Source organism: Chelonia mydas, chromosome 6 (genome assembly GCF_015237465.2).
Source record: "Chelonia mydas isolate rCheMyd1 chromosome 6, rCheMyd1.pri.v2, whole genome shotgun sequence".
Taxonomy (NCBI): Eukaryota; Metazoa; Chordata; order Testudines; family Cheloniidae; genus Chelonia; species Chelonia mydas.
In genome coordinates this window covers 6,614,773-6,627,746 of record NC_051246.2, presented here as the reverse complement: position 1 = coordinate 6,627,746, position 12,974 = coordinate 6,614,773, and the positions used below count along the sequence as shown (strand labels likewise).

The 12,974-nt window shown below is 45.6% G+C and overlaps 2 protein-coding genes across 2 annotated transcripts in view; both read left to right on the top strand.

The window, feature by feature from the left end:
- LOC119566513 (maestro heat-like repeat-containing protein family member 7) overlaps positions 1-12,974 on the top strand; it is a 626,780-nt gene that overhangs the window by 545,350 nt on the left and 68,456 nt on the right. The window lies entirely within an intron of this gene.
- The window catches only part of LOC102941694 (interferon-induced very large GTPase 1), a 33,281-nt gene continuing 31,532 nt past the window's right edge, over positions 11,226-12,974 (top strand). Inside the window, 1 exon segment of the mRNA XM_037898961.2 lies at positions 11,226-11,493. Within this exon segment, the coding sequence (XP_037754889.1) occupies positions 11,479-11,493 (15 nt within the window). The 5' untranslated portion in view covers positions 11,226-11,478.

Below are 12,974 nucleotides of genomic sequence, written 5' to 3'. Positions count from 1 at the left end.
CACAAAGGCCCAGAAAGTGAATAGATTATTTAGAGTGTTGAGGCTGGAAAAACTCATATTATTAAAAAAAAAATGTGGAACAAGAAACTGTTTACCTGTAACAATACAGCTAAGAGAAACCCTGAGTGTTTCAGAGAGATCAGAGGTGAAGTGTCAGAAGAAGAGATGCTGGAACAAAATGAAAACTTAACAAACAATAAGTCACCAAGTCCAGATGGTACTTCTAAGAGTTCTGAAGGAGCCTAAGTATGAAATGGCTGAACTGCTTACAAAATTATGAAGTTACGACTGGAGGACAGCAAATTTGTCAATAAAGTAAAACAGTAGATAGAGGACAACAAACTGACAAATCCTTTATACTTCCAAAATGCCTTTTGACATGAGGCTACTAAAGAAGTGAAGTTGTCATGGGGTGAGAGTCAAAATATTGTCAAGGATCAAAACCTGACTAGGAAACAGAAAGCAAAGAGAAGGATTAAATACTCAGTTTTCATCATGGCAACAAGTTAACAGCTGGGTGCCTCAAGATTCTGTACAAAGTCTCTCCCTTTTTAAATATATTTAGTAGTGATCTGGAAAGCAGAATGAGCACTGAGTTAGCAACATTTGAAGATGATGCAAAGTTATGTTGGATAAACTTAATTGCTCTGTATTTCAGCTATCACAGTTCTACTTTGGTACCAAAGAAAGCTACCAGTGTAGTATAGAAATAGGAGGAAGTTTGCTGACATACTATGACTGTGCTAGACCTTGAATTAATATATTGGATTTATTATCTCTTAATAAATTGTACCACCAGACACTGAATTCATTCTTGTAGACACTATAATCTAACCCCTTGCATTTTGCCTTCTTTAAATCTTTATTTGCTTTTAAAATTCTATTATGGCGAATAAAACTTAGAGATTTACATTAATTCTCTGGTCCATACCTTAGTTAAGGAAGAAATACAAAGAACCACCAGAACCCTCGTAGAGATAACTGGTTAATTAAAACTGCTGGAACAACAGCCATTTTACAACCTGTTTTTCTCACACTGATCTCCAGACGTACTGAAACAAAATGCAAAGTGGTAACATTTTTCAGACACTTCGTCATTACAACAAATGGACGTTCTTAGTTCCGATAACTGGCGACCAGAATCAGATCTGAATTTCTAACTGTGGGTGTAATCTGAGAAAGGGTATCTTGTTCATAAGAGAGCAAACCCTGATCACTCATTGAACCATTAGCTTAAAGATATAATTTAATGACAGATGTATGTGTTGCAAACTTTTGAAATGAATGTGAGACACTGCACCCCATATTCTTTAGTGATATTCTTATGATATGATTATAGCATAACTGTAATTTTTGTGCAAGATGGGTCATGTAAGGTGCCATTGGAAAAGTTATGATTTGCTGAATATGATTACTCTGGGAAACCCAAGCTCCAAAGCAAATGCAGCTTGTACCTTAAGAATCTGCAAGTCTGCTCGTACCACCAGTTAGGGTGAGAATCTGCTAACCCATATCCAATCTGTCTAGTATGTTAAGCTTAGTTTGTGTTTTTGTTTATTTGCTAGGAAATCTGCTTTGATCTGTTTACTATCCTGTATAATCGCTTAAAACTTAATAAAATAATAAGCTAATAAACTTGTTTTATGTTTTAATCTAAACCCAGTGTGCCTTTCAGTAAAGTGTCTGGGGAAAAATCTCAGCTTGGCTTAACACAGGCTTGTTGCATTTCCTCTCCTCATTGAGGGAGGGGCAAATCTATGATCTTACGCTGTACAGTTCCCTGTGCAGTGCAAGATGGTAAAATTTTGGGTTTATACTCCAGTGGGGGGGGGGGGGGGAGAGTGCCAGCTTGTCACAGCAGCACAGTATGAGAATATTCCTTATTTCCGTTCTCCACACCAGTCACGATTTTATACACCTCAATCATATCCCGCCATAGTCATCTCTTTTCCAAGCTGAAAAGTCCCAGTCTTATTAATCTCTCCTCATACTTGGCTCTTTTGCCAACAAAATACTTCCACCCCCAACGAGTGGCATTTGCGTTGTGGGTAGGAGACTGCTGGTGCCAACAAGGTGCTGTTCACACTGGCACTTGTCGCGGAAAAACTTTTGTCTTTCGGGTTTTTGTTGTTTTTAACACCTCTGAATGACAAAAGCTTTGTTGTTCAATTGCCGGTGTAGACATAGCCTTAGACGAACCCGGGACTCCAGCTTTTGTTCCCAGATGCCAAGCATTCAGTCAGCAACCATTCCTTCTCTATTATTCCAGAGGACCAGTTAAAAACATGCCATAGCCACGGCAGTATTCAGATCATGAAGGGTCTCCAGCTCTTTAAATCTGAATCTGTAACTAATGATAAAACTCGGAACTCTCGTTAGGAAATCAAACACATTTCTTTTTTCAGCAGAGGATTTTGCAGCTCAAAACAAACTGCAAGTTATAAAGATTCTCCCTCCTTGAATCTGTCCTTCAAAGGTAAAAGTTGGGAAATCACCATGCAGATATTGGCAGTAAACCCAGCTCTTACCGCGCAAGCCATTTCATTTAACTGAAATTCTTTATTTGGTCACTGGCCATTAGAGACAAAAAAACCCAAACAAACTCCAGACCAAGAAGATATTGTAAAAGAAAAAAACCCCAAAACAAAACACACACTCACAGAAAGGGACACCCAAAGTAAAGAGAGGTTACTTACCTTACAGTAACTGGAGTTCTTCAAGATGACTTTATCTTTGTCTTTCAGCCAGCAGTGTATGTTGTGGCCACACGTGCACACTTGATGCCCTTCCATCCCCTACAAGGGGATAACAAGTGGAGTAGCTTCCATACAGTTCCTTCACCAACATAAAAAAGTGGAGAAGGACTCCATATCAGTGACTCCACTGGGCCCGTTAGAGCCAGGCCGGTGCCAGGCACATGGTGCAATAATGGGGGGAACCAGGAAATGTGAGCTCTCCCTGAAGTATGATTCTGTGTTGAAGCTGATGAATAAAAAGGTCGCTGATGTGTTGAAACAGGGAGCTCTTCAGCTCGTGCATGCGAGGAAGGCACTAGGCCCACTCGTTATGGACACAGAGAATCGTCATCGTCAGCACTTAGGCTCTGGTATGGTAATAGTCTGGATGCAGAGGACAATGGGGAGATATACAGCAAAGGGGGCTCTGGTTCCAGAATAGCCATAAGGTCCACATTAGAGATGAAAACTGTCTGCCATGGTCCCCTCTAGTGCCATCCCAATGCCCTCTTTCTAGGCAATACGGGGTCAGTATTTGCTGAGTGTCATACTTAAAGGGTGTGGCTCCTTTCAGAGAGGAAGGATGTCTCTCCCAGGAAGTAACACTGAGGGTGTGAAGGGGTTTGCACCATCACAGCTGTGTCGCCTCCTTGTGGCTCATCGGGGCATTAGTTTGCCACTGGTTTGACACCTCCTCTTGCAGTTTCTCAGCTCCCTTTGTCCTAATCACGCATTTGGCAGCTTCTCTCATGCTCTAGAAGCTGCAGCATTTCCTCTTCATGGCTTGACCATCTGGCCAGACCACTATAGTTCCCCCTTTTTGGTGTATAAAAGTCTCTCTAAACAAACCATCTCAGGCAGTATTCAAAGTCCACCTCCCTGACTGTGCCACTTCCCTGGTAGCTGGTAGGGGAACCCAGGCCCACCCTCGACCCTGGGTTCCAGCCTAGGGACCCTGCAATCAGCAGCGAAAGTCTAGGTGGTCTTACCCTCACTGCTGTTTGCCTCGTCTTCTTTCTACTCCTTTCTCACACCCCTGAGAGTGACTGCCAGCTCTCCGTCCCTGCAGCCCCCTTTCTGCACTGCTCTCCCTGGCTTTACACAAGCCCAGCCCCTTCCTGCCCAACTGGGCTTCAGGTACAGGTAGGGTTGTTTATCCAGCCTACACCTCTCCCAGGCCCAGACCATCGTGCGCAGTAGCCCCTTCTGAGCCAAGTTAATCCCCTCAGGGGTGGTGTGGGGTGAACACCCCATCACAGAGGGAATGACTACACTACAAGCTGTATAGTGGCACAGCTGCATCACGGCAGTGGAGACATGTGCTACGGTGATGGAAGGGAGTTTTTCTTCACTCTAGAAAATCCACCCCTTTGAGAGGCAGTAGCTCGGTGGACAGAAGAATTCCTCAAGTGACCCAGCTCCATCTACAATGGGGATTAGGCTCATCAAACTGTCTTGCACAGGATGTGAAATTTTCCACAGCCCCCCGAGTGACGTAGCTAGGCCAACCTACGTTTTAGGTGTGGACCAGGCTTGAGAGGCAGCTGAAGAAGGTTTGTTTCCTGCCTCAGGGAGAAAGGGAAACTGTCCCAGCAGCAGGAGGGGAGCTGCCTCTATCCCACTCCCAGCAATGAACAGACGTTGTTCTCTTGCCTACGGACCATGTGGCTGTGTCATGATTCCATGGACTCTGCCCGCTTGTGCTGCTAACCCATGACCAGGGAGACAACGGGGACAGGTAACCGGCTCCTCCCTTTACAAATGCCTCCTCCAGCTCCTAAGGAACAGTCTCTCAGACGGACACTGTCTCTCTGCACCATGACTTTTTACTAGCCAGAAACATGGGCCATACCTCCAATACACAAGCCTCTAAATGTCCATTAACACTCCGCCCCTATCAATGCTCCCTGTGTGTCTCCCAGACATGCTCCATCTGCCCTATCGTTCCAGCACTGGGCTCCTCTCCCCACCTGCTGCTGCAGTGTCGGGGCTGGGACTCCCTGGCCTCCCACCTCGGGCTGCTCAGGGCTCCCTCCCCACAGCTTGGCCTGATCCAGCAGGGGCTGAGGCTGCAGAGCAAACAACCCCATCTGGAGAGGGCCCCACCACATGGTGCAGAAGGGCCCAGCCGGGCTGATGGGATGGGGCACAAGGGGCAGCAGCAGCTGCCAGGGCTGCGATCCTGGGTAAGGCCTGAACCACTGTCTAGAGCTGGGCCCCGCTGGGTCTCCAAGGAGCCCAGCAATAGAAAGGCCCCATCCCCATCTTAGGTGATAGGGAAAAATATCCATCCCCTGGGGGTTTGGGGCTGGGAGCTCCACCGCCTCCTAACTCCTCACCCCAAATGACTCCCCTGCATTCATCAACCCCATCTTCCCCCCACTCAGGCTGCCTGGGGTGACTTTGTTGTGTCAGTTTTACTGTCACCCAAGGGACATTCCAAGCTCCCTTCTCCCTCAGGACCACACGGGCCCTCATTTAGCCTCAGGGGATGGAGGTAGGGGCCTCATTTTTATACAAGGATCCTGTAGTGGCCAATCAGGGGCAGAGAAAGGTCTCAGAGGAGCAGAAAGTCCGAGAGCATGCTTGCTATTAATCTCTGTGACTCAGTTCCTCATCTGTAAAATGAGAATGATACCACCTTATCTCACCAGGGGTGTTGTGAAGATGATTTCAGTCATGTTTGGAACAGTTATTATACTAATTTGTCAGGGCAGAGTAATGTGTGAGACAAAGATCAGAATCCTGAATAGTCTAGATTTGTTGCAAAAGGACTCTGGGGGTGTGGGGCGGGGGACACAAGATACCCATTTAAATTTTTTCAAAGTGTGAAAAATTTTTGAGGTGTAACAGTTTTGTATGTCTGAGCGTAGTCTGCACCAAACCCCCATGAAAAGTTCAAATAATATGCCAATTTTAATTTCTCTTTCTTTACTTTAAAGTCATTTCTTAAAAATAATGCTCCGCTGAAATGAAAACTCTGCCTCAACCTTAACGGTATGTTGCTACTGCTTCACCATACTTAGAGACAAATGAGATATGCAAAATGGGGTGGGTTGTTTTTTGCAGACCAATCAGCTTAGATATACCCAGCAAACTGTTCCCTATTGAGCTCCACTAATTATAACCCTGCCTTGTTGGGTTGAATTTGTACAGACACTAGGGGTATTGTACACTGCAATAAAAGTCCTCCAGCACCAAGCCTCAGAGCCTAGGGCTGAGGGGATAAACAGAGTGGTGTAGATGTTTAGACTTAGGCTGGAGACGAGGCTCTGAAAACCTCCCTGCTCGCAGAGTCTCAGAGCCTGGACTCCAGTCTGAGCCTGAACGTCTGCACTGCTATCTTTAGCCCTGCAGCATGGGCCCTGCAAACTGAGTCAATTACCCTGGGCTCCGAGGCTCGAGGCTGTGGGTTTTTCTTTGCAGTGTACACAGCCAGGTACTTCCATTCTCATGTAGCATCAGGATTAGACCCCAAACCTCCTCTCTAGCCCCCTCCAGCATTTAATTATCTTACTGGTGCTTTGAATGCCACCTTTCCCAGATTTGGGTTGCAGAGGAAGGATGGTCTTATGTAATGTTGAAGGCACTGGGCTGTAACTCAGGTGACTGGGCAAGTCACTGAATCTCTGGGGCCTCAGTTTCCCCATGTGTAACATGGGAAGAATAATCCTCCCTTTTCTGTTCAGACTGTGAGCTCTTTGGGGCAGGGGTGATCTCTCATGGCGTGTCTGTGCAGTACCCAGCAAAACAGGGCCCTGATCTCAGCTGAGCCCTCGAGCACTGCTTTAATACTATTAATAACAACATGGAACCCCACATCTCAGACATGTCTGGATTGTATTAGCTCAAGATACCGTTACCCTCCTCCCACCCTCTCCGACCTAGGACAAGAGGGCCTGAGCCACTGAAGTCAACGGGCACTTTTCCATCAGCTTCTCTAGGGATGAGTTCCAGAGACACCAGTCCCCACTGTTGAATTCAGGCTACTTCCTGCCCAGATGGCCCTTGGTCCCTGTCTTAACCAATTTCCTCCTGTTCTTTCCCTGACATCCAGTGGGAGGCCTCTGTTAATTAATTTCCTCACAATATCTCACACTGATTTCATTCCCAGTGCAGAACGTTCCCACCTCTGGTCTTTGTCTTGTATGTGTAAGCCCTGTGACCTGAAGCCTTGGAGCAAAGGAAACTCGCTTTGGTCATCTGTTGGTGAAATGAGAGAAGGGTCGTCCAGAGCTGCTTAAAAACTGCAGACGGGCAGGGACTTCACTGGGGAGAAGCTCTCTGCTGCCATCTGTTGGACAGCCAGGAGAGTTGCCTGAATGGGCCAGGCCTCCTTTGCATTTCAGTTTTGTGACAGTTTGGGGCATTTTAGTTAAATTTTGAGTTTGGGGACAATGAAGTGCAATTGATCTTGTTGGGAAATACAAGGACAAGTCTTTGACATTGACAGTGCCTGGAGTCACCGTGACCGAGACTGATTGCAGACCAGTTGGGTAAGGGAAACTCAAACCAGCATTAATTAGATCTTTATGAGAACTTCTGAAAAATTGAGTTTGTTCCTTTTGATTGCTGAAAATACCTGGAAAAAGGGTTAGTTACAGGTATACGTAAAACCAGGGGATCAATTCTTAAAGCTGTAAATGGTGTGTTAGCTCTATGACTTGCATTAACATCGGTGGGATCCCTGATGCTAAAATTGTCAATGTGTCTCTTTGAAAATTAACCTTGAGAAATTGCTGCGGGTCTTTTTCTCAGAGTCCGTCGGTTCGAATACCATGTTTTCCTGCTGTCGTTTTTTGTGGATTCTGGAGGGACTCTGAAGCCGAAAGCATGATATGTGCATGCTTGTGAGCAGATCGGGCAGACAAGATCGTTGGTGAGAGTCTTGATGGCAATCGCAGTGGTATGACACTTTCCCCTTGCAGCTAACAGTCGATTATTTCTATCCTCTTCAAAGTCTTGAAAACCTGAGTGTTGGGTGTCACTATGCTGATCTATTTGATGCAGCCTTCTTGAGACTATGCAGTTTTATTGCACCAAAGTGTAGGCAGTTCTTGATGCTGTCCTTGTGGTGCTTTCTGGTGTGGCCTTGATTCCGGTGTCCTTGTGCCAATTCTCCATAGACATTTTTTCTGGCAAGTCAATGTTCAGGCATCCTAATGAAGTGTCCAACCCAGCACAGCTGGGTTTTGATCAGCATGGCCTCCGTGATTGTGGCATTTGACTTTTGGAGAAACTCCAAGTTGGTAATTTTGTCTTGCCAGCAGATCCCCACAATGGTGTGCAGAAATCAGATATGGAAGGCTCTAGCTGTTTGATAGGCCATTTGTATGGTGTCCAGGTCTCACAGCTGTAGAGGAGAGATGTGAGCACAAAAGCCTTGTAAAGATTTATTTTTACTGAGAGGGTTATGCTGTGGGATTTCCAGACTGTGTAATGTAGCTTTCCTAGCGACTGAGAAGCTTTCTGAATCCTATTTGTCATCTCTTTGTCAAGAGATCCATCACTGAAGATGCTGCTGCCGAGAGAGGTAAAATTGTCAACTTGCTTTAGTTGGGTTTCACTAATGGAGATGCTCGGGGATATGGCCTGGAGTGGTGAAGATGATTGATGCAACCCCACAGTTTTCTCCAGGCTGATTGTGAGGCCAAACAATTTTGATGCTTCAGTGAAACGATCTACGACACACGAGAGATCTCCCTCTGTGAGTGGTAGGAGGGCACAATCATCTGCATCTTATTAGTAGTTCTGTTACTTTTGTTTTTGCTTTAAGTCTTATAGGACTGAAGACTGAAGCATCTAATGTATATGCCTCTGTTGAGCCCATTTGTAGCATGTTTGAGAACTTGGGTGAAGAAGAGATTGAACACTACAGGGCAAGAACACAGCTTTGTTTGACTCCATTTGAAACAGGAAAGGAGTCAGTAAGATCTCCATTAAAAAGTACCTGACCTTGCATCCCCTTATGGAATAAACAAATGATCATTACCAGTTTTGGTGGGCAACCAAGTTTGCTGAGGATCATCCATAATCCTTCTCTATTGACGGTATCAAAGTCAGCTACAGCATAAAAATGTGCATTGCATATACGTTAATACTAAAACTTTCTGATAAGAACAAACAGGCTTTAAAAATATCAAGCATGGTAACTATACCTGTGGTTAGTTCAAAAGGTTTGGCAGTTAGCAGCGGTGAGGATAAGGTGGAGACTGAATCTGCATAAAGGATGAAAGGGTGTGCTTCTATTTGAATTCATTTACAAATCTGTCTTCTTTTGATAATAAACCTGTTTTATTGTTTAATCCAATCCAGTCTAAATTACACTGTTTGGGGAACTCCACTGAATGTGGCAAGCTGTTGTGTTTTGATCCTTCAGAGGAACAATGGACCTAATACATCTGGACTGTCCAGGAGAGGGCTGGACTGGGCAGTACAGAGAACACATTTTGGGGGAAGTCTGGGATTGGGAGTGGGCTGGGGTCACCCTCTAAGTGGTAACTAAGACTGTTGAAAGCCAGAGTGTGATTAAAGAGCGGCTGGCAGGCTGCAGTCACAGGTAAACACTCAGGGCGTGGCTTGCACGCTGGCAGGCTGTTTGTGAGGGGCCCAGGTGGGAGCTACAGCAGCAAAGCATTGTGAGGCACTCAGAGTGACGGGGCAGGGGTGACACAGCCCCACACTGGTCTGGATTGCATTCCAGAAGTCACATGGAATAGCTTTAAAAAGAGCTCACTGTGCTGTGTGAATTAGATTCATGTTTGTTGTTACTTCATTTTCTGGTTGAGATTCTGATCCTGTTAACATCATTGTAGTTGAATTAAAGAACATGGTAGGCTGATTGGACTCAGGGAGACACAATGATCTGATTACATAACTTCTAATGGAGGTTACACATGCAGTGATGTTCTTTCCCTCTTGACCGGGATGCATACAACCAGCAAAGTGATTCGCTCCTTTCACAGGCTAAGAGAGGGCATGCTGACATCCATCACTCAAAATGTACAGTAATACACATTGGAAGGAATCATTTGAATTATTCCTACACTGGGTTTTAAATTAACAGGAACCACTCAAGCAACTTTTATGATACAACTGGAGATTTCCAAGTAATGAAATCTTTGTTTATTATTGAATCCAGCCCTCTTTACAGCTCTCGAAGGCCAGACAAACAGCCAACTTCACCCCTGACTGACCACTTTCTTACAGGGATTGCAGGAGATATGGGTTTTGGAGAGGGATCGGAATGAGAAAATAGGGTAATGGCTTTGCAGACCAGCACCGGAAAAGCATACCATAAGTAGGGGAAAACAGACAAATATAGAGACAAGGCTGGCAATTAAGCAGCAGGTGATAAGGACTTCAGTCAAAACAGTTTCACTTTTCACTTCTCCCAGGCAGTCATTTCTCTGTGCAAAACAACTTGAAGATAAGCAAGATTAACCTGAGTGGACGGTTCAAAGTCTGGATCCAGGGACTTGTTATGTGGACTGCAGCACAATGTGTAATGCGGCTTCTTTAACAAACTCCCGGTGGCATTCTCACTCCCCCTCCCATTTTTCTTCCTTCCCCTTCTCTTCTGCCTGATTTTACTCTCATGGATCTGCGTAAGTATCATCTCTCTGTTTTGCAATTTCCATTCTTTCTCTCAAGCCACACAAGCACAGGCCAGTGATAATGCCAGGGCAGGTAAATTCCAGCAGAACGGAGATGGAATTGGATGTCGTGAATTATACCTGATAGGTCACACACAGTTCGAGTCTAGGCTGAGGCACACGAACAAAGTCCACAACTGCAGAGTTCCCAAAGATATTAAGTTTATTACGCTCGAGTGTGGTGCCCCCTGCTAGTCAGAAGGGGACCCCGAATGCAGGTTATACAAAGATTATATACCTTTTAGCACAGCATGTTGCCCTCGTGCATTGGAAACCTTAGCCAACAGACAAACTCTTTCCTTATCTACCACCTATCCCTGCTAGGTACATTCCCCGTGCTAAACTATTACTTCAACTACACAACATGGCCCTAAAGCAATGCATCAGTAACCTTTCTTATCAGGATGGGAGGCCCACATCAAAAGGCCAGGAGGCAGGGAGTTAGGAACAGACAAAGAACAGAAACCGGGAATCGAGACACGCTGGAGACAAGGGGCAGGGGGGGCGGGGAATGCAGGAATGCAGTATCTAAGGAACACGCCTCCCGGTGCATGATGTGCTTGCTTTTAGACAATGGTGGGCCCCAAACCAAAATGGAGTCACTTTTCCTTAACATGGATAAGTACTTGGTGTGGGGGGCTGCTTTGAGATGTATGTGAACAGCTCAGGCTTGTGGATATGATAGTGGAGAATGGAGGGAGAGGGCTGCTTTGAGGTGTGAGCACATTAGAGAAAGGTGCTAGTTCCCAGGAGAAAGCATTTTGGGTTGTCTATATGCAGATGCAGATTCCTGATTTTTTCTGCTCCAGGAGTCAGCTCAGGTAATGTCTGAGGAGGCAGTGGAAAATCATCTGCTGGAAACCGTGGAAGATCTGGGGCAGAAGGGGTCTGGGAGTTCAAGTTCACACTGAATAGAATCAAGGTAGAAGAAGGTTATAACTCAGCTTTCTGGGACATACTGGAAACAGCAAAGCCTGTGGATGTCACCAATGAGATGATCAACTAGTATAGGAAAGCCTGTGATCAGAAGATAGTTATGGAGGTGCTGAGAGCCATCAACCTGAGGGATCTGTCGGAGAGACTCATCGATGCAGCAAAGGCTGGTAAGAATCTACCAGTGGAGAGGATAGTGGGCAGTAGCTGGCTAGAACAAATGTATCCAGAGTGGGTGTCTTCAGTGTTGGTCGAACTATTCTGTGTTTGAAGGACAAAAGGAAGGGAAGGTTAATTTTTTGAACGAGGCGTTGGCTCTTTCAGTCCTGACCAAGCTGATCATGACTCTCTTTCACAAGCCAGCCAGGGTATGGGTCAGATTCACAAGTCTTGAGTCAAGATTTCTTTTGGGTGTCCAGAACCTCTTGATGAGTGACTGTAGAGAATTCCAGGAATGCAGGCAGACTGTTGATTGGTGGGTGCCGGTGAAGTGGGTATTTGAGAAAGCCTCCCAAGTGTGCATGATCTTTTCAGTGCAGTTGTTGATAACTTTTTGCTGAGCTTTGTGCTGGATTCTGTTGCAGGCCATCAGGCCCAGTGAAGCAATTCACCACCTTGGATAGCTCCTTGGGCCACGATTTGGCAACTTTAGTGGAGGCTCAGAAGTTTCACTTGGCCTGTAATACAGCCTCAGCAAAGGCTTGGAGGAATTCATTGTGTTTCATCCTGTCTGACTCAGGCTTTGTTTTCTGCCATCAGCACTTGAGTTTCTGCCCCTCTCCCTTCATCTGACACAGGCTGTCAGAAAACCAAGCAGATGTGTGGGTGATGGGGAGGAAGGCATTTTTACTGGTATAGTTTGTTTCCTTCGGGGACGGTGGTGGAATAAGCTATAGTAGTAACAGCCCAGCTTTGTCAGTATTGTGGTATCTGCAATAGGAGCACTTTCTGGGCGTACTATACCAGAAAAGCATTTCTAGTGCACACATGGCTTTAGAACTGCTAACGGAGACAACAAAGCCTACCATTGATCTTGACCTCACTATAGATTAGTGCTAAGCATGAGGCTGAAATGGTTCCTCCCACTTCTAACAGAAAAAAATGTCCTCTTGTTATTCCCCAGCACCTTACTGTGAAGGTCTGTTAATTCCTTTCTGTGTAATAACCACTCCCACCTCATCTGCAATAAATCACTTTCCTGCCTTTAGACTTTCTTTCTTGTATGTTCAACTCAACAATTGAACCATAAACCATCTGTATTTCCTGTATCATGCTCAACCCCCTCTCCCACCCCATACATCTTGTGGCTTTGGATTTAAACACCAACTTCCTCGTCCCACACTCTGCCCCAGCACACACACTGCAGTGATGGTTAAAGCTCCTTTGCCCCTTCTGTGAGACCATATACTTGGGGGAGTTACACATGGCGTGATGCTCTTCCCACCATGGATGCTATTCATACACCAGGCAGAGTGATGTGTCATTAACAGAAGGGGCAAACTGGGGGAAATTGGGGAGGAGGATGTCCAAATTTTACTATCACAATCATTCCCTTTTCGGTTAGAAGGAAATGTTGGATGGCGCCACTATTGTCCTTGCTCTTTTCTTGTGTTCTTCTCATCTGATAGATTTTGCTCCAATGGCCTGACCT